Source organism: Callospermophilus lateralis, chromosome 9, assembly GCF_048772815.1.
Source record: "Callospermophilus lateralis isolate mCalLat2 chromosome 9, mCalLat2.hap1, whole genome shotgun sequence".
Lineage (NCBI taxonomy): Eukaryota > Metazoa > Chordata > Mammalia > Rodentia > Sciuridae > Callospermophilus > Callospermophilus lateralis.
The window spans coordinates 72587342-72603133 of record NC_135313.1 but is presented as its reverse complement, the minus strand read 5'-3'; the positions used below and the strand labels follow the sequence as shown (position 1 = coordinate 72603133).

Here is a 15792-nt window from a genome sequence, read left to right as displayed (position 1 = left end):
ATATTTAAAGATGAAAAGAAATATCTTTTTTCCAAATCTTGGTACCTTTTGTTCTGATCAGAAGCTGTGTGATAATTATTCTTCAACTAAATTTGGATATGCATTATAGTGCTTCACTAATCTCCTTTCTCAAGTTCAAAGTTCTGTAAAGGGTAAAGCATATTGCACGCTTGTAGATTGATTCTGTCCGTTCAATAGGGGCTCCTTGACTCAACATAAAGCAACCGTACATTTCCAAAGTGGAACCCAGTATCATTCCCATTAACGTTGGATACTTTATAATATCAAAGGTATACTAACTCCTGACAAATCTATTAATATTTTCTGTTAACCTTAGAAATGTTAAATGGATTCACAGAGAAGCCGAGGTTTAGTGGGCCAGTCAAATTGATGATAGAGATATATCTATACATTTTTAAAATAAAATTTTCTTATTAAAGCTCCTTAGAATTCGAAGAGATCCAAGTAAATATTAGCAAAGTGGTATTTGGTCTGTTGGTGTGATAGACAAAGGATTTTGTTTTTAAACAAAATTTTGTATTGCTTTGTTCTGTTTCTTGGAAAACAGAAAAGTAGAAATGACAATCATTATGATTTGGATATGAGTGTTCTTTAAAGACTAATGTGTTGAAGGCTTAGTCTCCAATGCACCAATGTTCAAAGGTGAGGCTTTTGAGAAATGACTAGATCGTGAGGGTGCTGACTTCACCAGTGGATGTTTTAAACAGCTCTTTCTCCCCTGCGACTAAGGGACTCAACCAGAACAATTATAAAGGAGAAAAAGTTTATTTGCGGGCTCGTGGTTTCAGAGGTCTCAATCCATAGACAGCAGGCTCCATTCTGTGGGGCTCAAGGTGAGGCAGAACATCATGGCAAAATAGTGTGATAGAGGGAAGCAGCTCACATGATGATCAGAAAGCAGAGAGGGTTCTACTTGCCAGATACAAGTATGTACCCCAAAGCCATACCTCCAATGCCTCACCTCTTCAAACCACACCTCATCTGCCCCCAGGCATCACTCAATTAATCACATCATGTAATTAATTCACTGAGTGGTTTAAGGCTCTCACAACCCAATCATTTTCCCTCTGAACCTTCTTGCATTGTCTCACACTTGAGCTTTTGGAGGACACATCATAAGCAAACCATAACATTCTGCTTCTGGCCCCCAAAAGCTCACACTCATCCGACAATGCAAAATACATTTAGTCAATTCCCAAGAGTTCCCATAGTCTCAGCAGTTCTGAGATTGCTCAAAGTTCAAATCCAACGTCCTCTCCAGGGCTCAAGGCAATCTTGCACTGTAAGCTCCTGTAAAATTAAAAGCAATTTACAAGTAGCCAATATATAATGGTACAGAGTAAATATTTCTATTCAGAAAATTAGGGGCAAAGAAAGAAGGGATAGGACTAAAGCAAGACTGACATCCAGCTAGGCAAAATAAGTTCTGTAGCTCCATGTCTAGCATCTGAAGCACATGGCATCATGATGTTCTCTCCAAAGGGATTGTGTAGCTCTGCTTCTGTGGCCTTGGATGCAGCCCAAGTGTACATCCTGTTGGCTTGTCTCTGCTCGATTCCTGCAGCTTTCCGAGGACGATGTCCTACATTGCTGGCATTTCTTAATCTTGAGGGTCTCCACTGCAGTTTAGGATTCGTCATCATATCTCCACTCTTTGCCTTCTCTGCGGGTGCTGGCAGGAACTTCAACCCTGCTGCACCTTGCCTGACTTCCAAGGCTTTCCTTTGGAATCTTAATGGAAGTTTCCCTGTCCTCCTAACTCCAGCATCCTGCATTCTTGAAGAACCAGCACCATGTAGTTGACACCAAGGTCTGCCACTATCTTGCGCAGTAGCCAAGCCTACAGGGACCCTGGCTGTATCAGCCTCCAAGTGCTGAGCACATTGAAAAAGACTTCTTAAGCTCTGTTGTGCAAGAAGGGTACCCCATTGGTCTCTTCACAAGAGAATTTTTACTTTTACTTCCTTGAATCTGAGATGGGTGTGGACTTGCCAATTCCTGAGATGACCTCAAGCCATCTTTAGTGTAATATCTTTAACAATGGCAACTTCCAGCCCCAGTTTTACTCTCACGTTTCAAGTCCAAGGTTTTCAAATCTTTCTGCTCCTGATTAACACAATAGATTTGGTTAAAAGCCACCAGCAGTAACCATGCCACCGCCTGAATGCTAAGCTGCCTAGATGTTTCTTCCACCAAATTAAGAAGTCCATCACTTTTAAAGTCAACTTCACAGAAAATCCGAGGACACACCTTCTCAGCCAGAACATAATAGGAGTGGCCTCTAGTCCAATTACCAATAGCGTCCTCCTTTTCCTCTTGAGTTCTGTCTTCATTGTTCACAGTCCTATTGGCACTCTGGTTTTCTGAGCTCCCACCAGAATTGGCCATTAAGCTCAGCTTACAACAATCTAAAGCATTTCCAGTTTGCACTGCTAAGAATCTCAAAATATCTGCCACCAATTCCAAAAAGCTCAAAAAGCTTCTGAACCACATGGTCAGGTTAGTTACATTAACAACTCTACTCTCAGTACAAATTTCTGTTTTAGTCAGCTCCTTTTCCTCTGTGACTAAAGAACGATTATAAAGGAAGAAAAGTTTATTTGAGGGCTTATGGTTTCAGATGTCTCAATCCATAGACAATCAGTCCCATTCCTTGGGGCTCAAAATAAGGCAGGACATCACGGCAGAAGAGTGTGGCAGAGAGAAGCAGCTAACATGATGATCAGAAAGCGGAGAGATCCACTTGCCAGATACATCTATATACTCCAAAGCCATGCTCCAATACCTCACTTCCTCCAGCCTTTTCTACCTGCCATCAGTTATCACTCAATCTCATCAGGTGATTAATTCACTGGTTGGGTTTCAGCTCTCCCAACCCAGTCATTTCCCCTCTGGATACTATTGAATTGTCTCACATTCGAGCTTTTGGGGGATACCTCACATCCAAACCGCAACAGTGGATGAATCCATTTGATGGATTAATAATTTGAAAAAAATGACAGGAATGGGGGTAGAAACTTAAGGCAGGTAGGTGATGAATGAAGGAAGTAAGACATTGGGGGTATGCGCTGGGGACAGTATATTGTGCCTCTCTTTCCCACATACCCCCAAACACCGCCCCCCCCCCCCCCCGTTTTCCTAGCTGTCATGAGTTGAGTAGCTTTTTTCCTCTGCAGTACCCTTCCTCCATAATGTTTTGTCACAGGACATAAGCAATGGAACCAGTTTACAATGAACTGAAACCATGAATCCTAATAAATCTTTCCTCCTTTAAGTTACTCATATTAGGTATTTGGGTCACAGTGATGAAAAGTTGACTAGCACAGAAAATTTGTACCAAGAAGTGGGGTTGTTGCTGTGACTCTACCTGATTTCATGGATCAGAATCTTTTGGTAATGGTTTGCTGAACAATTTGGAAAACTTTGGAGATGCAAACTGGAGAAGTCTTTAGATGTTTGTAAGCAGAGTTTAATGGACAATTCTCAGAAGTCCAGAATGCCCATAAGAATGTAGATAGTAAACACTGTGTTCATGAGGTTTCAGAAGCAAAGTAGGACTGTATTGGGAATTGGACTACAGGCCACATATGTTGCTTGTCTGTATTCTGTACGTGTTCTGTAACTTTTCATGAAACTGAATATGAAGGTGATAGATTAATGTGTTGGAGAAAATTTCAGGACAGTGTATTCAGGCAGTGGCATAAGTATTGCTGCTGACTTTTAGTCAGTTTTACAGTGAGACTCAGAAGCAAGAAGAGGAGCAGACATTTGATAAAAGGGAAATTTGACTGAAAAGCAAGGACTAAAGTGGTTGCTGAAGAGATCAGTGCCATTAAAAAAGAAATTAAGTACTTTGCACAAAGACAATAGGAAAGATGCCTTGAGGGCATCTCAGGAATCAGTAAGACTCCACCCAGGGCAGGCTCAGAGTAAAAAAAAAGTGAAAACTCAATTGAAAGACTACTTTGAAAAGAAAGCTTCTATATGACCTGCCCACACAAGGCAGCCTAGGAAGTTATTTCCCCAGGAACAGTTTTGTGTTTGTGCTCAGCCATCTAGACACTCAGAGAAATCTTGAGCTGTGGTCCACAGGGGCCCAGCTACTTCTGCTGGCAGCACACCTTGGCCTCATCTACTTGGGGCTGGTTTGGCAGGCATGAAGAGTGCAAGAAATTTGTAGTCATGGATGCTGTCACTTATATTTTGTAAGAAGGCCTGCGAGGCAAAAGCCATGTGTCAGGTTCAGAATTCCTGCAATGGGCAATACATGAAGCTGTGAGAGTGAAGCCAAAGTTGCAATGGAGCCCTCAGGAGGTTAGAGATGTCAGAAACCTGGAAGTCTAAGAATAGCCAACGGCAGTGAATAAAGTCAGCCCAAGAGAGAGGCCATGTGGACTGCAACTGGCAAATCCGAGGGGTGGGACTACTCCAATCCTTTGGGGCGCACATCCTGCCACCATATGCCCCAGACGCTGGATATGGAACTACAGAATATATTTTCCCTGCTGGTTTCCATCTTGCTTTGGTCCCTTCCCTTCTTTGTATACCCCATTCATATTTTTTGGAATAGGAATGTTTACTCGGTGACATTTTATGTTGTAAGTATGTAAGTTGCCTTTTGGCTTTTATAGTCTCATGGGAGTTTGCCTTAAGTCTCATAGGACATCTATGACTTGGACTTTGGAGAAATGCTGGAACTGGTAAGATTTCGGATACTCTTAGAGATGGACTAAATATATTTTGCATTAGGAGATGGACAAAAGTGTTTTGGGGATAGGTCCAGAATCTTATGTTTTGGATACAAAATATTCCCCCAAAGACTCAGTGTTGAATGCTGGGTCTTCAATGCAGCAATGTTCAAAGGTGAGGCTTTTGAAATGACTACATCAGGAGGTCTCTGGCCACATCAGTGAATTAACCCATTATTAACTGAATGGGCTACCGGGAGGTGGTGGAAACTGTAGGCATGTGGGTCACGATTGCAGGGAGTAAGTCATGGGGAGCATGCCCTTAAGAACTATATCTTGTCCCTGGCCCCTCCCCACCCCCTTTCTGCTTCCAGCTGCCATGAGCTGCACAGCTTTCTTCTGCAATGCCCTTCTTCCGTGATGTCCTGCCTTACCTTAGGCTGAAAGCAAGGAAACCATCTGACCGTGAATCAAAACCTTTTGAAACTGTGAGCCATAATAAATCTTTCCTCCTTTAAATTGTTCGTATCAGGTATTTTGGTCACAATGGTGAAAAGCTGACTAATACATTGATAGAAAGGGGAAAAAAAAAAACCAGTAGATTTCACTAAAGAAAAAGAAGTTATGCTAAGAAAACAAATTGAAGACAAATCTAAGATTCTTAAATATAATGGTAAAGATGTTCCATCAATTTAAACAGTTTGGTCTGAAATATGCACCAAAATGTATAGAACTTTCTTTGTAGTTAGTTTTATAACTGGCATGTGAAAGAATGTTATTTTGAAAAGTTAATTTTAGTTGGGTTGGATAATTAAGTGAAGAAAAATGAAGCAGCTTTGGAAGTCAGTGAATTGTGTTGTCAAATCAGCACACAACATATTCGGGCATAATAGTAGGCAAAAAGACCACTCCTAAGTGAACTTAAATGGGTAAAATAAACCAATAATAATAATTTTTTAAAGCTTAAAACTCCATCTTAGCAGATGGGAGTGAGAGACTCGCAGATATAGTTGTCAAATGTTTGTGGGTTAAACAAATGTGAATTTTGTGTTGTGAAAATGAATTGAGGAAATAGTGCTAAAAACAATGAGTAAATAATGTAGGATTGATTATGTTATTTTCATTCTGAAGACAATGTTCAGTAATTTGCTTCATGGGGAACTAACCATTTGCCATTTTCCATAAATCTGTGGTCTCTTAGCATTTGAAAAGCATGAGATTTTAATTAAGTGTACCATAGTGTTATTCAAAGGGAGCAGATGTGCATCCTTCTGTCTGTCTATCTGTGTGATCTCCTTTACCTCTTCAACCCCAATCTTTTGTCAGTGCAGAGGAGGGAGGCACTCAAAATCTTTCCACAAAATGTCCATAGTGAGGCCTGGAGCCATGTGGTATCAAGATGACCCATGACACATTCCAGAGCTATCCAAAGTTTTCAGTAGTAAGAATCAGAGGCAAGAATTCCCATGTGCTTGTGCACCCATTGTCTGAATTTTGTCAGCAGTTTCTGGAAATTTAGGAATGGGATTCACTGGATTCTTTCTCATTCTTTCTCTTTAATTGCTGAGGCCCATGTTTTCTTCATTCTACGTCCGTCTCCTTATTTTCTCTTTGTTTCTTTGTTTTTCTTTAGTATCTTTCTGTTCCCACAGTTGTTTCTCTTATCTGAAGAGTATTGGTTCAGAACATTTTTTTTTTCCCTGTAGTGTTATAAGTTAAAAAAAATGTCATTCAAAGCTGGGTATTCCCAGTCTTCTTTCAAATATTTTAATTTTATTTGATTAGAGACAGATACTACAGTTAGAGACAAATATCTTAAAGATCCTTGAGAAACTTCTCAGTAATGAACTGATTTAAGCTTAAAAAAAATCTGGGTGAAACCTTAGGAATGATGTCATAAACTATTTAATATATGGGTGAATTAAGTGATCACTGTTAATTGATATCATCCTAGAAATGTGCCTGCACTCAAAGTCCGATTACGTGAAAATAGGATAAAAATACTTAGCATGTACACTTACCAAATATTAACAAAAGAAACAAAAACACGAAGAAGTGAAATACCTACATGAACCTTCAGAAATTGCTTGAAACTGGTTTTAGTTCTCCGGGGTGACAAAAAATAAAAACAATAAGATTACTTAAACTGAAGTCAGCAGAGACAAGCAGTGTCTGATTTAGTTATGGCTCAGGGGAACTGTTCATGGCCACCTTCACTTTCCATTCTTCAATGCTATTGTTTGATTTGTCTTCCTCCAGGACAGACCTAACTTTAAGGGGAAGTAAGGTCTGATGGATATCCAAAGCAATTGTAGGAAAATAGGTTTAAAATGGTTAGGACAGTGGAGGCTTGCTTCCTCCAAAATTATGCACATTCAGGCATTCAATGGAAAAACTGGGAGCTGGAGGTTGGTTTCCTATTTCTGTCTTCCTGTGCCCTCCACCGCAGCAACCTCCTTATCTATAAACTTGTGAGAATGATCAAAAGTTAAAATTGGAGTTATCTAGTTGTTCTTGATAACTCTGTTTTGTCATCTAGTCAATTTTTTTTTTTTAAATCCTTGGTTTCTTCATCTATAGTATGACAAGGTCATTTTTTTTTTTTTAATCTCTTGCTTCTCTGCGTCACTTCTGATTATCAGATATTTTAAAGAAAATTTACTCTGGTATTTTAGTAATTTTGCTGTAAAGAAAACAGATTTTTGGTTCACTTACCCAGCATTAAACTAATTATTTTCCTCTTATCCTTGGAAAAATAAAAGCTTTTAAGAGAGAAATCCAAAAAACCACAGGATAGTCAAATGAAGGAATTTTCATGGCAGTGCCAGAAAAAAAATTCCTCCTTCTGTCCATATACCAGATCATCTTTTAAAAATGACATTCAAATGACAATCACATGGCACTGTCTTTGCTGGAGCTGCTATGCACGATGGTGCTAAACTCTGTATTATAATATATGGTACAGATGGCACCTACAGTGCATTTATGTAGAGATTTTGTCCACCCCTCAGAAAAGATATATTTACTTACAATGACTCAAAACAGATGGATAGACAAATCTGTCTTCGATATTTAATACTAATATATTAATGTACAAATGACTTATAACAATAGGTTTGTTTTCTAGAGCCTAATGCAATGGTTGCCATAAGAACACAAATTGTGTGTACATTTTAATGCATCTATGCTTCATAATTATGCATGGTTGTGTGCTGTTATAATTGACATAAAATATAAAACAGGTCAAAGAGCAGCTATTAAAACTATTTTTCATTTTGCTTCTTGACAGCCAGCAACATTGGTGCCTGGTACATTTAATAGGGCCATACATGGAATGCACAGATAGTTATAGAATTGCATCCGTATTAAAGGGCTCCGGAGTTTGTAACCTAATTATTTTAAACATTTTTTAAGGCTGATGATTTTATTTGGAAGGTTTCTATTTTGAGATGAAATAAATGAAGTACTTTAAAATAGAGATGAATGAGAAAGGGAATCGTGTGCGTGCGTGTGCATGTCTGTGTGCGTGTGTGTGTGTGTGTGTGTGTGTGTGTGTGTGAATGACACACAGAATAGAAAGAACAAGAGAGAGAAATTTATTAGAAAATAATGTGTGATTAAATATTTTCTTCTGCCTAGGTAAAATGAAGAAGTTAGTCTCTGCCAATCTTATGTGCTGGCAACCAAATTTCTGCTCTGTGAAGCTTTTACTCTCCTTTTTAGTTTTTCAGCACACTTAAGAATCATTTGATTAAATTCTTATTTCCTAAGGGTTACATGGGAAGAGACTCTAGTTTCCTAATTACTTAATCCACTCAGCCCCCCTGAGGCGGGTGTTGAGTGGTAATATCCTCACCTTAGCAGTGAAGACTTAGGCACGGGGACTTGCCCAGGGGCTCTCAGCAAGCCTCTGCAGAAGCTGGGATGAGAACTCAGGAGCCTGCCTCTCTGCCATGACCTCAGGCCCCAACTCCTGCTGCCCAAGGATTTGGAATTCTTCAGAAGGCCTCAATCACTTTCATTTTTCTGTTGTAAAACAGCAGGGAGCTTTGGGTGAAAGAAATGTAAGATGTATAAAACCAATCAATGGCAATGCAGACTTAACACAAATTTTTCTGTTACTGTATTTTTTAGATGAGTAGATTTTTGGAACTGTAAAACAAAAATGCGAAATTTATACTCAAAGAACAAGGATTCCTTTCTGTCATTGTGATATGTCAACATAGCTGGCATAATTCTCCCTTGTTTCAGAGTTTTTTATTTCAGTGTAGAAAGATCATTCCTTTTAAACAGTTGGGGAAGGATACTTTTTCCTCTTACAGAACCCAAAATTTCATACCCATTTACATGTTCTAAAGAGGTTTCCTCTTTATAAACATTTTGAGGAATTACATGTTTACATACGGAAGGTAAAAGAAATTGAGGGAAACTAAAATGGAATAAAATGGGGCTACTTTAAAATGCTTTGTCTGTATGTTGAGTTTTTGTTTCCTAGGAGGGTAGAACCAAGGCATATGTGGACAAAAACCAGAAATCAATTACTGGAATTAAAAATTGGAAGGGGATTAAAAATTATTAGTAATTTATTTTTCAATTTTTCCAACACAATCAAGTCCCATTGGCATTGAGATGCAATTGATCTTATTGCCCATTTCAGGAGAAATGTTCAAAATGCATAGCAAGGCCAATAACAGTCATCACAACTGTTACATGTGACTTAATATATGAGTCACTGGTCTCAGGGTTTTGTGCTTATTGACTAATTAAATCTGCATAACAATAACAACTCTACAATTAGGTACTACTACTATCCCTTTTCAAAGGTGAAGAAAGTGAAGTGCAAAGACACTGCTGGACTTGCTCAAGATTACAAATATGATAAATTGGCAGAGTTGGTTTTGGGTGGAGCCTGGAATTCGAATTGTCTCTTTTGTTCTTCCTGAGGTGGGGAGATGAGCACAAGGCATTGAAGCCAGACCCTGCCTGATCCAGGTATGAAAATTAAGAATCTTCAGTGTTTTTCACTCACATAACACACTATCCACCACTGTTCCCACCAATTTGCCTAAGAAAAACCCCAAATAGTGAAAATGATAGATAGTAACAAGGCATCAGATAAAAGTGAAAAAGGAGGCTGACTTTACATGTCAAAAAATGCAAGTGTCAAAAAAAAAAAAAAAGCAAGTGTGTTCCAAAAAAAAAAAAAAAAGAAAAGAAAAGAAAAGAAAAATGCAAATGTCCTCCCCAAAAAATTGCCAGAAATATAATTGCTATGACCTAATGTCATCCTCAGGAACCATTATTTTAAATTGTGTATGGACACACTTAGATACCTTTTTGACTAGAAAAGTATAAAGGAACCAAGAAACAAGGCCCAGTAGGTTTGTTTGGGGTGGGTTGGTTTGGTTTTTTCACCCTGTCGATGTGCTGGGCTGTTACATGAAGAATGTGGGTTGTCAGAGCTCTGGGTTTACTTGGTATCCTTGTTGTTGTGTTCCTGCTGCAGTTGTATCTGTCTTGACATGTGCGGGTGAGGTCTTATTTCTGGAGGGGTATCCGAGCCTTGGCACTGTCTCTGAAGCTGGTCTGGAAATGGATGCTAATACGTGGAGATTCTCACTTGGGAATTCTGCACAGTTTTGCAAATTGAACATGCCATTTTCATATCGGGGTACATGATTGAATCATCAAATCAATCGGAGTTAGCGTTGTGGTCTCCAAAGTGCTCAAAATATATACAGGATCAACCCGGTTATGTCATGAGCTGAAAAATCATAGTGTTTCTCACACATTGCAGCTCAGTAAGGCAAAAAGAGCTACTTTCTCCTTGCACTGCTTTTTTTTTTTTTTAACCCCTATGTAGTCAGTTGCCAACTCCGTTGCCATTTTTTCTATAAACATTTCCCTGACTTGTCCCATCTTCTTCATCCAGGCATGATTTGAGCTTCCATGATTTCCACCTGATGAAAACTGCTATCTCCTTAACTATTTTCTCCATCTCCAACATTCACCACCAATAATTCAGCAGTCCACCAACATTTTTCTTCTGATTGGTCTCCATCATTATGACATTCTTGTATTTCTAAAAATCTATTTATGTACGTTCCTAAAAGCTTATGAGCAGAAACAAACAAACAAACAACAACAACAAACCACAGCCTATCACAGCTTTTTAACAAAATGAAGAGACTTCTTACAACCATATACTGTCTATAGCTCAGGGACTACCCACATTTGCTCCATACCTTAGACACAGAATTACCACTGAGCCTTGAAATATGCTCTCATGCTTTTTGTTTTTGCACATGATGTTCTTGTAGCTTCATCATCTCCCTTTATTTTTACTTCTCTGCTACATAAACTCCTATATTTTTGATCTCAGCTCAAATAGTAATTCTCTTTCCAAAGATTCCTACCCACCTTTCCCTTAATTTTTTTTTTTTTTTGTCCCAGGTAGAATAAATAAATCAACTTCCCTATATTCCATCAAATCTTGATTATACTTCTACTATGATAATTATCAAGTCTTATTATTTTATCATTTACATGACTATCCAGAGAGAAAATCAACTTTTCTTGGTCAAGGACTTGGGTTTATTCATCTGTTGATTCCCAGTCAAGAACTTTTCATGCAGTGGCACTCAATAAATGTATGATAAAGTAGGTCAAATTTTGGCTGCCTCTTGGATGATCAGGTGCATGCTCAACAGTGTTACTGTTGAGTTCAATCCTGGAGGAGAGGGTACTGGGGGTCACATTCTGTGTAGGTATAATGGAAATGAAAGCCAGAGATATTTGTCCTTGGGAACATTTGGTGAGGGAAGGGGCATGCTTCCTGGTTCTCCATGTATTCCCAACCTCCTCAGAACTCTAAACTCCTTTGGAATTTGCACACAGGAGGTTGTGGAGGATCTGTATAGTGTTGCTGTTTCTCAGCTTTGCATGATGAGGAGGTGCGGGGGCAAGGTTGGAAAGAAGGCAAACATCCCTATTCTTGCATAAGCATATGCTGGGAACCCTCCCTGGCCTCTCGACAAGCGAAAGAGCCAGGCTGAATGTGTGATGCTAAAAGACTTGAGGGAAAAGAAAGAAAATAGATGGCACATTTTATAAAACTGAAACTCGTAGGATGTCTAGGAATTCAAAACACTTTTATTGCCTTAAAAAACTTAACATGGCCCTGGTTCTATGTATGTCTATTTTTCCGGTAACATAAATGGGAATAAAGGGCACTTCTTGTCTCTCAATGCTGTACCTCCCACTTGTTATTAGTAACACAGACTTACATTGTAGCCCACATTGTGCCTAATTACAACTAGTCTTTATAAGCAGCTAAGCAAGCAGGGTAGATGGTGTCCGTTCAAATTTCAGCTTGTGGATGATACTGGGGCTGTAAATCTGAAATACAGGGAGGATGAATCAAACAAAATGGCCAACAGAAGACTCACTTGCCCCTGCCTTCTGTTATCTTGTCTTGAGCTCAAAATGATAGCAGGGAAAGCAGGTTACAGATTGTGATTGCCATCAAGGGCACCAAATATTCTCTGACAATTGTTGTATGAGGAGAGAAGAGTGAAAATGACTGTAGGCTTTTGTTTCTCTAAATGTCAAAGGTTACTAAAATAGGAATGAGAAAAGATGAAATGGAAACTTTTAAAAGTGCTGTATTATGTAATTCTATCTGCATCTTAGTCAGAGGCTTCAGCCCTTTTTCCACAGCAGGCACGTTTTCAAGTTTCTAATCCCCTGCTTAGACCTTACCCCAACTCCCTTTAAAATAAAACCAAGCCAATCAAACTTGAATTGGAAATGATGATAGGGGAAAAAGAGACTGAAAGAAGGGTATATTTGTGTGATTATTGAGTTTCCTAAGAATTTATTTTACCACATTTTAACTGATGATACAGTATTATATAAATTTTAAAAAGCTGGGTGTGGTGGCACACGCCTGTAATCTCAGTGGCTCTGGAGGCTAAGACAGGAGGATCACGAGTTCAAAGGCAGCCACAGCAATGGCAAGGTGCTAAGCAACTCAGTGAGACCCTGTCTCTAAATAAAATACAAAATAGGGCTGAGGATGAGGCTCAGTGGTTGACTGCCCCCAATCTCCAGTACCAATAAATAGATAAATAAATAAAAGTGTAATAATGATAAAGTGAACTCGGACCCTACTATTTGAAGCACAATTAATATTTTGGTGACTATCCTTCCATCATCACTTTTCCACACATACACGCATATTTATGACATACATGCTATTCTTATCACAACCACATATTCTTTATTTTTCCCAAACTCTACCCCTTACAGTCCCTGTGCAATGAATGAGGCTACCTATTGCAATATACTTCTCAAGGGGTACTTATTGTACTCCATAATATTAGCAAAGTAATGGCTTATTGGTTCTTTGGCAGCTTTCATGTACTTATGGACAATTTGGTCTCCAGTTTGAATTGTCTTTTTTTAGATCCTTCATCTATTTTTTATTGGGATGGTCTGGTTTTTAAAATTTAATTTGTAAAAATTATTTGTATATGCTTTCAAGAATTATCTTTTGCCTATGTTAATGATAGTTTTGCTGTAAAAGTATATAATGATTTCATGGAGTTAGATATTTTTTTATAGTTTATGGAATTCTTGTCTTTGTGTTAAATCTTTCTAACCCTTAGTTAATTCATGTATATTAACTTTATTCACACTTGTTATTGTTTTATGATTTTTATTTAAGTATTTAATACACCTGGAGTTTATTTCTCTACATGTAGTAAGGTAGGAATGCAACTTTATTTTTGCTGGTGAAAAGCCAAATGTGAGAAAACCATTTACTAACCTATAACCCACTTTTCATATTGAAATGAAATATGTATCAAGTATATTGGGATTTATTTCTTTACCCTTTATTTAATTCCAATGATCAAATATTCATCTCAAGTCAAAGAAAATACTCTTTTGAATATAATGGCTTTACACTATGTTTATTAACTAGAAAAAGTCTTCCCACAAAATTCTACTTTTTTCATAATTAACTGCATTATTTTTAGACATACTCTACTGAAAGAATTTTCATTAAAAAAGTTCTTTTCAGGTTCTAACTAAAAAGGCATGAGATGTATATACTAACTTTGGAAGAATTGACATTTCTATGACATTTTTTCTTTGAAATAATTTCGTATGAAATATGATATGTCAAGAGCTTTGTAATGTTTTGAACAACCAATAAAAAAAATAAACACTAATGTTTATTATAGGAGAGAAAGAGACAAAAATTAGTGAATAAAATTGTGTAAAAATTAAACTTAAAAAAAATAATTTTCACCATGCAAGTCATTAATGTGACATTAGTAACCTTCTTTTGGCCCACCTTTTATAATCTCATATAAAATAATTAAAACCAGAAAATTATTCAGTCTTCTTCTCAAAGTCATTGAATACTTGAGGAAAACTATGACTCTGTGATGTCTCAACCATGACAACAATCTTGATAGAGGAAATTATATCAGAGAGAAAAGAAAAGAAAGATACTCAAGATGTTAAGCAGGGAACTTGAGTGCATCTCTTCTAAATCAAGTTTCAAACTTATACTCCAAATCATCTTCCTCTTCTTCTTTTCTCCTCCATCCCTCTTCTCCTTTTTAACAAAACCTATAGTTCTCTCAAAACTATATTTAGTCTTGTGACTTTTTGACCTCAGGTTTTGTAATCCTGAAAGGCTAATTTACATCCAATGACTAGAAAATATTTTTATGGGTTATATCTATTACAAAGTAATACATGATTATTGCAAAATTCTAAATAGCATGGAAATATCCCAGTCATGAAAGAAATTAACAACAATTTGATTTTTTCTTCCAGACATTCTTTTTATTCAAAATGAGATTAGACTGTATTTGCTGTAACTCACATTTTCACACACCTACATAATGTGAATAAATTTTAAAATATATATATATAGATCTTTCTTATTTTTATTGACTGTATACTGTGCTATTATGTATAAGAAATCATAAGTTATTTAATCAGTTTTCTAGTTATGTATGTTAAAATTCTCTCCATATCAATGCTAAAATAAGGATCCGTAAGCCATTGTGAAAATATTTTAAAGAAATTAATAAAAGTGATAATACATGTCCAAAAGGCCAGCATATTTATTATTTTAATCAGTATCATCAAATTGCCTTTTAAAATGTAGTGCCAGATGTCACATTAATTCTATATTTTGAGAAACTCCAGAACTTTGCAGTTAGTAGTCTTACAAATGGTTGGCAATATTCTCTCATAGATGATAGGATAATGGCATGATAGAAGGGTGCATTCTCTTTTTAAAAAATTCCTCCTTATGAATTTCACTTTAGGAATTCATCAGAATGATGCTGAAAACACCTCTATTGACTCTGAAAATTCCATTCTCATTATTAAAAATATATATGCAGTTAGCCCATATCTGTTTTCAGGCATAAACTTGGGATTTTTTCCACCTGGAGTGATGATTTGAACTTCATCAAATCATATAATTTCATCGTCTACAGTCAAATGTATTCATTGGTGAAATGGCTTTTAAAGATAGCTCAAATTCAACCTGTACAAAATGAATTCATCTCCCCAAATTTGTTAATCCCCCAAATCTTCTTCAGCTTGGCTATTGGTACTATCATTATTCCTACCATCTGCTGCTTCTAACACCAAGCAGCCATTTTTAAATCCTCATTTTCCCTCTTCACTACCATTTAATTCTAATATATCTGACCAATTCTACCTCCAAATATGTCTCAAGTCTACTTCCCTAGCCATCTCTGCTCCACTTATCTTTAAAATCCTTCAATGGTTTATTGTTGTATTTAGAATCAAACTCACTCTCACTAAAATGGCCTTGAGAACTATCAACTGTGTTTTCTCATACAACTTCCCCACTAGTGCCCGCAGGTAAAGACATACCGGCCTTCTTTGTGTTTATCAAACATGTCAACCTTTTTCTCTCCTTCAGGGCTTTGGCTTGCTGTTCTGTCTACCTGGTTCACTATTTCCCTGGTTTTCTGCATGGCTGATTCTGCCTCTTCATTCAGGTCACAAATCAAGTGTCATACCT

At 37.4% G+C, this 15792-nt stretch overlaps 1 protein-coding gene across 1 annotated transcript in view; it reads left to right on the top strand.

Annotated features, from left to right (window-relative positions):
• Gpd2 (glycerol-3-phosphate dehydrogenase 2) overlaps positions 1-8367 on the top strand; it is a 140307-nt gene extending 131940 nt beyond the window's left edge. The window contains exon 18 of the mRNA XM_076865784.2: positions 8349-8367. Coding sequence (XP_076721899.2) covers positions 8349-8352 — 4 coding nt within the window. The 3' untranslated portion in view covers positions 8353-8367. The remainder of the gene's footprint in view (positions 1-8348) is intronic.
• Positions 8368-15792: the final 7425 nt, after the last annotated feature.